Here is a 12,450-nt window from a genome sequence, read left to right as displayed (position 1 = left end):
TCCTAAATTAAGCACTCAGTAATAAAAGCTGCAGTAAATCCACCTTTCAGGCATCATCTGAACGTTAGCCTTAAAACATGAGGTAAAATGAAACATTGATTTCATTGAAATGAAGGCTATCTCCCCTTCTAAGTCGTAATGGAACAATTGAAGAGCAGTTAGCTCCACAGCATGGGGCCTCCTAGATGTGGAGCTGTAGCCATAAGCACGTTCAGCCATCCTGCACACCTCCAAGTGCTTCCTAATGAACAGTAACATGGGCTGGGTTGGGCAGAGCCGTGGAGCTGACCAGGCAGAGAGCCAGGCTCTTCAGCCTCAGAAAGAGCCAGCTGTGAACCGACTTCCCAGGCTGAAAAGGGAAAAGGTGTTCATCACATTGGCTTACCTGGGAGGTGTGGGGAACTTCGTCCTTCCTCTGGTCGTGGGTCTTGTGCTTTCAGAAAACCCAGATTCTCGCTGGGGAGAAGAAGTAAAGATGAGAAGAATCTAACAGAGCTCTCATCAGCATACTCACAGCTGATGAGTTGGAATAAAATTCTCTTTGAGACAAATGTCCATTTTGCCTTATTAATTTAAACAAGGATTTTAAAGGCAAAGCCCATCAAACATTAGATAAGCATTTTAACTTAATGGACCATGTAGTCCTATTTTCCCCACAAACTCAGGAATCTTCATATTATGTCCTATCTTTACAGCAACATCAATTATTAATACATATACTTTTGCTGACAGAGGACCACACTAAAAATGTGAGTTTCGTTATCCAGTTCTGGGTCATTAACTGTGAAAAGCTTGTAAATATAATGGTTTATTCACATGGGAAGCCTTCATTAAGATGCATTATTCTACGACTGATGTGGCAGCACTGCATTATCAAGTTCCCTGTCTCCATCCAATATTTGTAATTTGTTTCTAAATGAGTTGCTGTTTGTAGGGCAAGTTAACAAATTTGAATTTCACATAACCAAAGAAATTTCTTAAAGATGGGAGAATGGTTCTTCCCCCAAGGAAAAGCTATTTATTAGTGTCTTACTGTAGAATGCCTCCCTTTGATTCAGAAGCAGAAAAATTAGAGGCGCTGAGAGAAGTGATATTAGAAATAAATTGACTTGTCTTCCTTAACGTGCACTTTAAGTATAGAGGGCTATAAAAACAGCACTGTGGTCTCACTATAACTCTTTAGAGTTCCAGAACAAACATGTGCACACATGGAAGGTTGATCCATAATATTGGAAGGCACAAGTCAAAGACTGGACAGGTAAAGAGCCCTTCCTGCTGGAGTGGTCTGAAACCATCCTCTCACACTGCCCATCTGTCATTTCACTCCTCCTGCCATTTCACTACCTATTTTCTCTTGCATCCTCAGATGGCCAAAGCTTTTTCAGACATTGTTCTAAACTCTGCTCTTTGACAAGAGAACACATAGAGACTTTGTCTCCATTTGAAGACCTAGGAGTGCTAGAAGATTAATCCAACGTCCCAGGTATTGCAGTTGCTTCCTCATTACTGAGGCAGTGTCAGGAACATGTCAAACTCCAAAGCTGGTGAGGTTTAGGTTGACACATACTGTCACGATTAAGAAAAGGACACTGTGGACTACAGAAAGCAAGCTTAACATAACAGCTTTCCTCAACTGCAAAGCAAGAAGGTTGAGGGAGTGTTCTCCAATTCATATCATCTATGCTATTCATAACCTTTTTTTAATTAGGTGTTGTAATAGTCTAACAAAATTCATACTGTCCATTACGTGTCTGAGCACTTGGTTTTCTTTCCTCCATCTTTTATTTGGCAAAAGAAATGCATTTTCTACAAAACCACACCACAAAAAAACCCACACCTATGGACATCTTGTTATATCTATTCAGCAGCTCCTGCCACCTAAGTGTCTATTTTTAGGTTATGTTGCTAAAAATCACTTCCACACTCAACTTTGTATCTAGTTCTTATTATTATTCCCTACCTATACTTTACCAGCTGATTCCTTTCCTTGACTGTTCACACTTGGATCAGTTCTTAGAGGCTAGGGATGCAGTTTTTAAGATAGTCTCCATTTCACTTGTTAGCCTGTAATACATCAAAGTTCCTTTGATGTTTCCTCATCCTTATTTTGCCTAGGTCAGATTCACTTTTGTTGACATAACAGCAGATTTCAAAGTAACACAATGGAAAGTCACATCAGTTGTAGGTTCACCTGTAATGTTTTACTAACAGCTGAATAACTGCAGCATGATTTCCTCACTGCTGTTCAGCACTTGCTTCCTTCTCCTCCCTGAGAACAGGAGCCAGCCTTCAGCTCCTGACATGTGTCAGCCTCCTGGTCTTCACTCAAACAGGACATGCTGCGTATGTTCCACGTTAGACGGCCACGGACCCTTCAGGACTCATTTATCACAGCCAGCTCTGCTTTTCATTTCATGCTCCTCCCCACCCATCTGAGCTGCAGCATGCTACTGCCAAAGCCTTTGCACAACAGGAGGAGCCCCTTGTTTGGCAACTGTCTTTGCACTGATAGGCCAACTTTAAAGGGTGGTGTTTGTTATTAACCTATCTCCCTGCTACTCATCACAACAACTTGCCTGGCACCATCAAGGGTCTTTCCATACCTGCCATGCCATCCTATCGTGTTGGCTTCTCCAACATCTGCCCTCCTTATCCATCTGTCTGGGACTGGGCCAGCTCTGCTTTCCCAGTAATGGAAACAATCAGGCAACAGCACATTTCACATAAGCAACCGCCTTTTCCTCTATGTAAATAAAGCCTTTTCCATGTACTTTAATATAGACAATATTAATAACAAGAAATCAATAGGATTGGAAAAAAATGCAATCAAATGAGAATACACTGTTATCAACTTACCCTGTTCCCTTTCATTCCTTTCTTCAGTGAATTATCCAAAGTGACTCGTGTTGGTAGAATTGATTCCTATTGCTTTTGTTTTCTTGTAGTAAAACAACCTTTGGAAAAGAGAAATTAAAAAAAGATGAAGGGCAAATGCAACAGAGCTTCTTTTCATAAGCTGTTCTACAATGCTGTTCTACATAATCTGTTCTTCAGCCTCAGGGCTCCGAGTGCAGCTCACAGACCAGCATCAACAGATGTATTGATAAGTGCATGGTGCTCAGACAGGTAGCTGCACAAACCTTTACTGAGGACTTGGCTGGACTTTGCTGACCAGAGCAGGATCTGCAGCCTTGTGGCTATCAGCATCTGTGCCAGCTAGTTTAGAGGTACCTCAACTGTGTCCACACGAGGTTCATGACTCTGGAACCAACTGTAGATATAAATTGTGTCACAGTTAAAAATAGGTGCTGGTGAAGACTGGACACGGTTCTGTGGAGACTGAAACATGAGTGAAAGTGACATCTCAAGGGTGAAAGGCAACATTCTGGGTCAGGTATTCAGGAGGAGTGTGTGCAGCCACCTCACAGCAGCGTGTGCACACGCTGCTGCTCTTGTTTCCCTCCCAGATATTTTCTCACCAGTGGCCTCAACCAATTCCTTTGCTGATTAAAGACAGTTCCTACGTGTTGTGAAGGTGCAGAATTGCATAGGTTCTCCTCATGCAAGCCAACAGTCCTCGGCTTTTTCCTCACATATGCTGCCACCTATATGTCAGTCACTAGCTGTGGAAAGTAAAAGAAACCATATTACAAAACAGATTCCTATCTTTTCTCCTCTTTTCCATTTTTGAATTTGACATACACTATCGGACAATACAATAAGTATTTCCCAAGTATGTGGAAAATAATTTATTCCAGAATTGAAAAAAAGAAAAAACAAAGCTAACTTACAAGTTAATTTTTTTTAAATGCATTTTTCTCTATTCTTAGAAGGTAGTAAAAGCTTGTAAAACAGTGGGAACAACTTTATCAACCATTGTAAACTAAAAAATGTAAAGTTTCAGCCCACCCACACAGACAGTAATTTTCATGCTTCTGGATTTGCATTCCAGAAAGACTTTCATTTTTCTCTCTCAAAGTACACATGTAAAATCAATCATAAAGCAGAAGTGATTTTAGACTTCTAAACAGGCTCAGAAGCCATTCTTGCCAAAGTTATCAAATCCTGGGAAACTTGGGGAGCTATGATTTTTGTTATGATGTTTTAGAGGTTTGCTTATCCTTTTGTTGTTGTTGTTGTTCAAGGGAAGTTGATTTCCTGAAGGATTACAACCAGCTGCAACAAAATACCAGGAAACCAGCGACCAAGCAGTGCATATAAAAATTTAAGCGAACAAATTAAAAACAATACAGTCTAATTAAAAAATACCAATGGGAAGTCCAAACATTTGAAAATTCAATTAAAAAAGTCGCTGGCACCCTTCTGACATGGATAAGGCTGGTATTTGCAGAACAGCAGCTTTCTCACCTGTCTCATTGAGATCTCACACTGAAAGGGTTGTTTTTGTACATTGCAATGTTGTTAATTAATGCTGATAACAATAGACCATTGTGTGCATCCAGGCACTTTTATGAGCACAGGGGTGTTTGCTGGTTTCCCACAAATAAATTAAGGCTTAAGCTCGGATTCACTATCAGCCTGGCATTCCAGTTTATATTAAGTTTCTTTTAACTCATACTTTTTGTTTTCTCATTTTGTTGTTTTCAGAGGCCACCTCCTCACTTAATGGCAACGAGCATTTTGCAGATGCACGCTGGGCAAATAAATGCCCTGCAAGGTGAGGTCCAGGAAGGACACGAGGAATTCATCAAGGACCAGCTGAGAGAAATGGAGAGGCTCCACATCAAGGAAGCCCTCCAGGATCAGATCGGCCAGTACTTCATCGAGAACCGGTGAGCAGCAACAAACACTTGCAACTTAATAAGTCCATTTGCCTCAAGAAACCTGATTTTGCAGCTCTTACAAACTGCAAAAATCCATCTTGCAGTGGTGATCCCAGTCCCAGCTGCAGAACTAAGTTCCTCAGCAGCAGGACTCCAAACTGGGGAAACCAGGTTAGCGGATGTTTTGCCAATGACCAGGCCCAAAAAAAAAATGATGCCACCAGCAGGAAGATGAACCAATACACAGACTGTATTGTAGACAAGAAGGACATTGCATGAATGATCGCTGGGGGTACAAACAGATCAATCAGCTGGGACATAATTGACACCACTCCCAACGATCCCACAAATGACACGACTCAGCCCACAACAGGTGGTACAAACAGAGACCCGAGGTTGCCCACAGTTGGCAGGAGAAACAGCCAGAGCAGCAGCTGAACACATCAGAGAAAGGTGCCCACATAGTGACTCTCACCCGATCCGCCCGCATTTGCAAAGGTCTAAACAGACTGGGGCCCAGCTCCGGGGAGAGTCAGGAGATCTTCCCTGAACCAGGGAGCTCTGTGGAGTGCACTCCACAGACAGACACTCCTGACTCCCTGCCAGTGCTCCCAGCTTTTATCCCCAAGCAGACCCCTGACCTTTGTCAGCTCCCTGTGGGACCCCTGGGGCTCATTTCCCTTCTGGCTCTCCCTGCAGGGCCAGCCGCACCCTGGGGGGAAGCTCTAAGGCCAACTCACCCCCTCTGAATGAAGGGCTGTGGGAATCACCCATATGTCAACCTTAATTTGAGGGCTCAGGTTTCAGACCCCAGCACTTCAGCGGGTCACTCCTTGCACAGTCCAGCAAGGAGCCAGCACAATCCAAGTTGAAAACTCAGTGGCAAGACTGGCTGCAGAATCAGGTCCACAGGCACTGAAGCGGGTACACGTTCAGATGGCACATTCCCTGGGGCTCTGGCTTTGTAATTACAAGAAGGATACTTAAAGTTTAGGAACAGTGACTCTTTTTCCCCTCTGTCTGAGCACAAGGTTTGAGAGAGAATGCAGTTTTCCATGAGCTAGAAATACAGTTATTTGCTATAGCAAATCACATCACATCCCCAGCACTGCAGTCCAGGTGCCTGCTACTGGCATTAGCCAGCGTATGAGTCTGAAGCACTTTCATACTTGAGGCCTGACCTTGTACACTCCTCCAAACGTAACCTGACTTCAGTAGTGCTGCTGATCTCAGGGAAACTTCACGTCTCAGTAGAGTTAACCACATACTTACATGGTTTTAAACTGAGTGCTGACACCTATAGTTCGCTCAGAAAGTTTACTTGAGCTGAGGAAGTTTTGAGACTGGCAATTTTAATATGGCAATACTGTAAAGCCTCATACTAAGGAATATAGGCTGGTTTTATGACATAGGTATTTTTCCCCAAGATTTTCCCCATCCACTGGGTTTGTAAAAGTGAATTGAGAAACAGCACTCAAAAGTTCCAGGATTTAACAAAAAGGTTTCAGCTGCTCTGCCTGGAACTGCAAGAACACTTCTAGCATGGTTGTGTTTTGGGCTTCTTGGTGATGTTACAGAGCACGTATTTCACTCATGGACTAGCATCATGTCCAGTTACTGTTCAACGTGTTTTCAGTATGCTGGACCTGCCTTCAGCATGCAGTTTCCAGTTGGAAACACAAATGCATTCTGATGAAATCCTGCTCTATCTATTCCTTGACTACTTTACTTGGGTTTTAGTAGCTATATGACAATGCAGTGTTTGTTGAAAACAAAAGCAATTAAGAAATAAGTCCCTTACAGGTCTGCACAATCTCTTTTCTCTTCTTTCTTGTACTTTTACTCCATAGACACTCGAGACTTTGGTATATTTTTAGCCCATCTAGTTCTCCTTTAGAAACAACTGCTAGGTCTACAGCCCTCAGTTATTGCAAAGCACTTCCCTGTTCCCTAAATCACCCTTGTTCCTAGGGCCCAGTCCACATGCTTCTTGAGCTGACATTTCCTGCTGCTCCCCACAACTCCCAGCATGTTCTGAGGCACAGAAAGGTCCGACTTCCTTCGCTTAATATTGCATATCTTAAAGTAATTCTCTAACATAGGTCAGTCATGTCCAATTATCTTAATTCTACAGCTTGAGGAGAACTGAAATACTGTGTGAACCAATAATGATGTTTCTCTAGGAGACAAGCAGAGACCAGTCAATCTCCCAGAGAATAAGGCTGAGCCGTAAACCTTTTTAAAGACAGTTATGAGACATTACTAAAAGTAAAATCTATTCCGTCGAGACACTTAACAGCAGAGCTAACCAAGAGCCTAACCCGTCCAAAGGATCATTTGGAGGAAGGCAAAGCCGTTGGTCAGTCAGGGGCGGTGGAGAGGAGTGGCTGAATGAGCAATTCATCAAAACCCTCCCTACCTAATGTATAAGTGACCTCAGACTTACGTGTCAGTGGAACACTCTGAAGAGGTCAGGTGGAGTGTAAATGCTGAGCTTTCTTATTCAGTAGCCTTTACAAGAGAAATGAGACCTCGTTGCTACACTTATATCCCAGGTGTGCCCAAGGGCCCAACTTGAGGTGAGACTTCAAGGCTATGAGCAGACATAGTCGGTATCCCAGCATATAAATACGTGATTAAACAAGTTATAAGGAGTTCTTTAGCTAACCTTTGTCTGGCCTAGTCAAGTTCAGTACTATTGAAAATTAATAAAGATTAAAGCAGATATTTGAATATAAGCACCACGTTAACTGATCTTGGATAGTTTAAAGATATGCTGCTCCCAAGCGAGTGTATTAAGTGGGACTAGGATACACCCACATACAGAGTTCATAGAGTCACAGAATAGTTTGAGCTGGGAGGGACCTTGATGATCATCTAGTTCCAACTCCCCTGCCATGGGTAGGGACACCTCCCACTAGACCAGATTGCTCAAGTCTTCATCCAGCCTGATGCCAGTGTCTCACCAACCTCAGAATGAAATTTTTTTTCCTGATTTCTAATCTAATTCTCCCCTTTTCCAGTTTGAAGCCATTATCTCTCATCCTGTCACTAGAAGCCCTTGTAAAAATCTGTCCCCAGCTTTTTAACAGGACCCTTGAAGTCCTGGAAGGCCACCAGAAGGTCTCCCTAGAGCCTTCTCTTCCCAGGCTGCCCCAGCTCAACCCTCTCCTGCTGGGCTCCCAGCAGAGGGGTTCCCCCCTCGGGGCATTGCTGGGGCTCCTCTGGCCTCTGGTCCCTGGCTCTGCTGTGCTGAGGACTCGAGAGCTGCCCCAGATGGGGTGACAATTTGACAGACAGGGTGCAAGCAGAGCAGCGTGTTTGACCATAATCCTTGTTACTCTGCTTTTAAAGTGCCCATCACGATCTCTAAAAATCAGTAAGGCACGTTTCAGCTGAGATTAGACAGATCTCATTGACAAAAAAAAAATATTCTGTTGATTTTGCAGATTAGTAGATAAAATTCTGCCCCCAGTGAAGCTATCAGGAGAGCTGCCATCAGCTTCAGCAAAGGCTGGACATCACCCAGTATTTTTGGTCTTTTGAGTCTGGCTGAGTGATGCTGTGGTTAACAGGACTGAGAGGAGTCAGAGTGAGCTGCCTGCCATCTTGCTCTTCACAGGAGACCTCTGTTTAAGCGACGAAACTAATTTTCCCCACAGACATTCTCTTGTATCCAAAACAGGTTAAAAAACCCCATACCAGCAAATTTCTACACATGTGGAGCATGTGTGTCACACAGAGCCAAGCTTTCCGAGCAGTGCATGCCAGGGACACTGCAGAAGTAGCAGGAGCTGTGTCCTGCTCCTGCCTGGTTGAACAGATCTGAAGTGTCAAGGTTTACATTAATTATTACCTGCCAGGGTGTATTTTGGCTCTCCACTAAGCCAGTTTCTGAGTTCAACAGCTAGATGTAGCTTATAAATTATTCTTCAGCTAGACTTTTTCGACAGTTTACCATTTTCCATAGTCTATTAAATAAGCAGATAGCTAAAGGGAAACAGATTCTTTTGAATAAATTTTGCTGTGTGTACTAATGAAAAAACCCCAAACTTCCATATTTTACCCTTCAACTGCGGAAGGCTGTGATAAGAAACAATTAGCAGGTACTGTCCTTCAGCACAGCTATTAGATTACGAAAAGAATGAAGACATATTAAATTTATCCACTTATAACACAAGAGAACAGCCACAGCTTCAATCATTTGAAGACCCAACACTACTTATAAAGACAGATTCTAAAATAGCAAAACCCTAAGGAATAAACAAAAACATTCCAGTTACTTATAGCAATCCCACTACAGAGAAGACAAAATATTTTCTAATACTGTGCATTTCACAGCCCTAGCATCCATTGCTGTTAGACAAAATATTTTCTAATACTGTGCATCCATTGCTGTGCTGTTTATCTGCACTGAGTTCTGTACAGCTGTTCTTCTTGCTTTGAAAATTATTTACAGAAAGCTTTCTAGATTTCTATCCAGCCTTGTCCCTTTGCACCATACTATTTTTTTTTTTTTTTTTTTTTAATGAAAGTATCATGCAGTATACCTACAGAATCATAGAATGACTGAACAGTTTGACTGGGAAGCAACCTTAAAGTTCATCTAGTTCTAATCCCACTAGACCAGGCAACCTAAATCCCCATCCAACCTGGTCTGGAACACCTCCAGAGATGGAGCATCCACAGCTTCCCTGGGCAACCTGGGCCAGGGTCTCACCACTCTCAGAGTGAAGAGCTTCTTCCTTATACCAAATCTAAATCTCCCCTATTCCAGATTAAAACCCTTATCCCTCATCCTATCACCACAAGCCCTTGTAAAAAGTCTGTCCCCACCTTTCTGATAGGCTCATTGAAATCCTGGAAAGCCTCAAGAGGGTCTTCCCAGAGCCTTCTCTTTTCTAGGCTGAACAACCCCAAGTGTCTCAGCCTGGCCTCCCAGCAGAGGGGTTCCAGCCCTGGCATCATTTCTGTGGCCTTCTCTGACCCCACTCCAACAAGTCCATGTACAGGTCTCCCTTTTTTTCAGGATAGCTTTATGATTCGTAGAGCAGGGCTGCAAATGCTCCAAAATTAACAGTTACTACAACTGTGTATATCTGAGTCAGGATTTCAATCACTCGACTCCCACAGATTCCATCCATTACATTAATAACAGTTTCATATTACGATTAGCAATCGCATAGCTGAGCTTTAGCTCCCATGTCCCACACTATTCCAGACCAAAACCATTTTTGCCTACTTTCACATTTAGGTTTTTGCACTGCATATGCAGAAAGCCATCATCAGTCTTCTCCACTCTGTACCCCCAGTACTTACCAACGGTTCCCAAATTATGAATCTTCTTGGAGTCATCCCTAAAATAGATTTTAAAAAGGGGTGGGGAGAAGAAGGGAGAAGAACCCTCTTGTTATACAGAGAAATATAGCAGTATCTTTGTCTAAGAAAAGTCTTCTCTGACAGAAATCAATATGAAAGCTAAGAAATCAAGATGAGTTTTTTATTACTAGAGATAGCCTCAAGAATCACAGGGGAGAGCCTAACACACAGGCTTTGCCATAATGCATCTTATGCCCTCTAGCTGTAACAAATTATGCCATGAATTTCTTGGAGGATTTATAAGGCGCTGCTCAGCGCTCTGGGGAGCATTTCATCAGTGGCATTGCCGGCCTAATAACAGGGGATCTAAGTAATAGCAACTTTTATGTACATTATGTGGTATTCCCACAGATTTGGGGATTGGTTTTCTGGAGGAAGGAGGAGGTGAGGGGTAAATGTGCTTTCATAATAGGTTTACACTTTACTGATTAGCTTTGAACGATCTTCTTGCTCTGCCTGCTGACTTGAGTACTGTCAGAAAAAGAATTGGCCAAGCTTCATGGTGAGTCAATGAGACTCCTTCTGAAGCAGGGGGTTCCTGCATTTTATTCATTCATTTGGAACATTTACTGACAGCCAGCCCAGGCTTTGATGCAGAGGAAAGGAGAAAGAAGTAGGAAGTGATCGTGTTGTATTTCCCTTTTTCACAAGGCTGTTTTGTTGAGCTGAGTTTACTGCCAATATGCCTGTTCACGGGGCTCCCTAGGTAGCAGGGGGTGGGGAAGGAGGAGGCAGGAGAAAGATGAATGGAGAGAGAGGTTTTTCACTGAAACTCCACAGCATAGGGAAAGCATTCATATGTGTCAGGCACAGCCCATGTCACATTTCACACTCCATACACACTGCTTTTTATGAACTTCGTGTTAGCGCGCGTGGAAGTCGCCAGGCAATCCATCAGCGGCTGAAGGCTTGCCAACAGGACAGAGACAGAGGACACCTCAGTGGTGCCAAGCAGCAGCACCCCTCCCCACACCCCCTCAGCTCCCTTTCAGAGCGGTGGTTGCTCTGAGCCCATCCAGACCCGTGTTGTTTTTCGGTCTGGTCTGGCTCATCATACATGCCCTCAGTCTGCCAGAAGCACTTTCCAAATAGCGGAGGAGCATGAATTGCTGTCTCTGTGCAGTATGGCAACAGTTCACCAAAGAGCTGATAGGAAAACTGCTTAATAACCAGTTTTAGTGCAGTGAACTACTGCAGCAGATAGTTCTCTTAAAGAGCAAGCTCTGGTCTGGAAATCCTTCGAACACAGAGACATCACCAGCCTCTTAATCTCAGCCCTCTTCCCGTACAATGCCCTATTACTCCAGAAAATGCATTCCCTACTTCTCAGCCTGCCACTCCTGAAAGGGCATTTCTCCTGCAGGAACCTACCAAAAAATGCCTCTCCAGTACCTGGTACTTTATATCAAGCACAGACAGGAGTCAGTGCCCACAGGAGCCATTTATAGATGGGTGATGACAAAATGCATTAGGTGAGAGAGCGCGGTTCATTACTTGTTTTCCCTGTCATCATTAAAGGATTCTCACGCACTCAGAACCCACTTGCATGCAGCATTCCACTTGGGAGCAAAATTTACCAGCCAGAAGCAGCTGTGAGCTCAACAGAAAAAAAATCAGAATCTTTTGCAAATGGGCATAGGTAAATAAAAGGTTGTCTGCTAATTCCACCAGGTGAGGATGGGATGAATAAAATTAGGAAGAGATCTGTTTCTGCACCAGTTTTCTCATGTCCTTACCTGTGCATTGGAGTTGAATCTCTCTTCTCCTACCCTCTTGTACTTTTGTGCACTGAAAGCCTACACAACCCAGATTCTTTGGGGAATAGCACGAAAGTTGAAACTCCTTCTAAAATTGCTCTGCAGCCCATCTGGGTTGTGGCTTTTATCTGAGTCTTGTCATTTTCCTCAGGAGAGTGAAGACAAGCTCTGACTTGCGGTAAGCTCTGACAGAGGATGGCACAGACATGGGTGTCCTCCTCTGCCTGAATCCTTCCTCTTCCTGCAAAACTACAGAAACATTCACAGAAGAAACCACATCCATTTTCTCTGTCAGTCGTTTCACCTCTGTTTTCTGACAGAGCTAACAACTTTGGATTCTGCAAAGGCAGTGATCTGTGTGTCGTAACAGACAGTGCTGGCACGAAGCGCTCCCGGGACGCCCTTCCCCCGTGCCAAAAGGCCTTCTGCAGCAGCAGCTTCCACGTAACGTCAGTCTTCCTGAACACAGCTCAGCCTGCTCCCATGTTTGCCTGTACCTCCCGTATACAGTCAAAGCTAGCTTCAAAACC

The 12,450-nt window shown here is 43.6% G+C and overlaps 1 protein-coding gene across 1 annotated transcript in view; it reads left to right on the top strand.

Annotated features, from left to right (window-relative positions):
- Positions 1-256: 256 nt before the first annotated feature.
- LOC103779955 (IQ and AAA domain-containing protein 1-like) overlaps positions 257-12,450 on the top strand; it is a gene marked incomplete at its 3' end in the record, with an annotated part of 89,193 nt that continues 76,999 nt past the window's right edge. The window contains exons 1-2 of the mRNA XM_008947602.1: positions 257-469; positions 4,609-4,793. Coding sequence (XP_008945850.1) covers positions 257-469; positions 4,609-4,793 — 398 coding nt within the window. The remainder of the gene's footprint in view (positions 470-4,608; positions 4,794-12,450) is intronic.

The sequence above is a fragment of the Merops nubicus genome, unplaced genomic scaffold, assembly GCF_000691845.1.
Source record: "Merops nubicus isolate BGI_N331 unplaced genomic scaffold, ASM69184v1 scaffold6569, whole genome shotgun sequence".
NCBI classification, from domain to species: domain Eukaryota; kingdom Metazoa; phylum Chordata; class Aves; order Coraciiformes; family Meropidae; genus Merops; species Merops nubicus.
The sequence above is the reverse complement of the archived record's forward strand: the minus strand, read 5'-3'. Positions and strand labels throughout refer to the sequence as shown.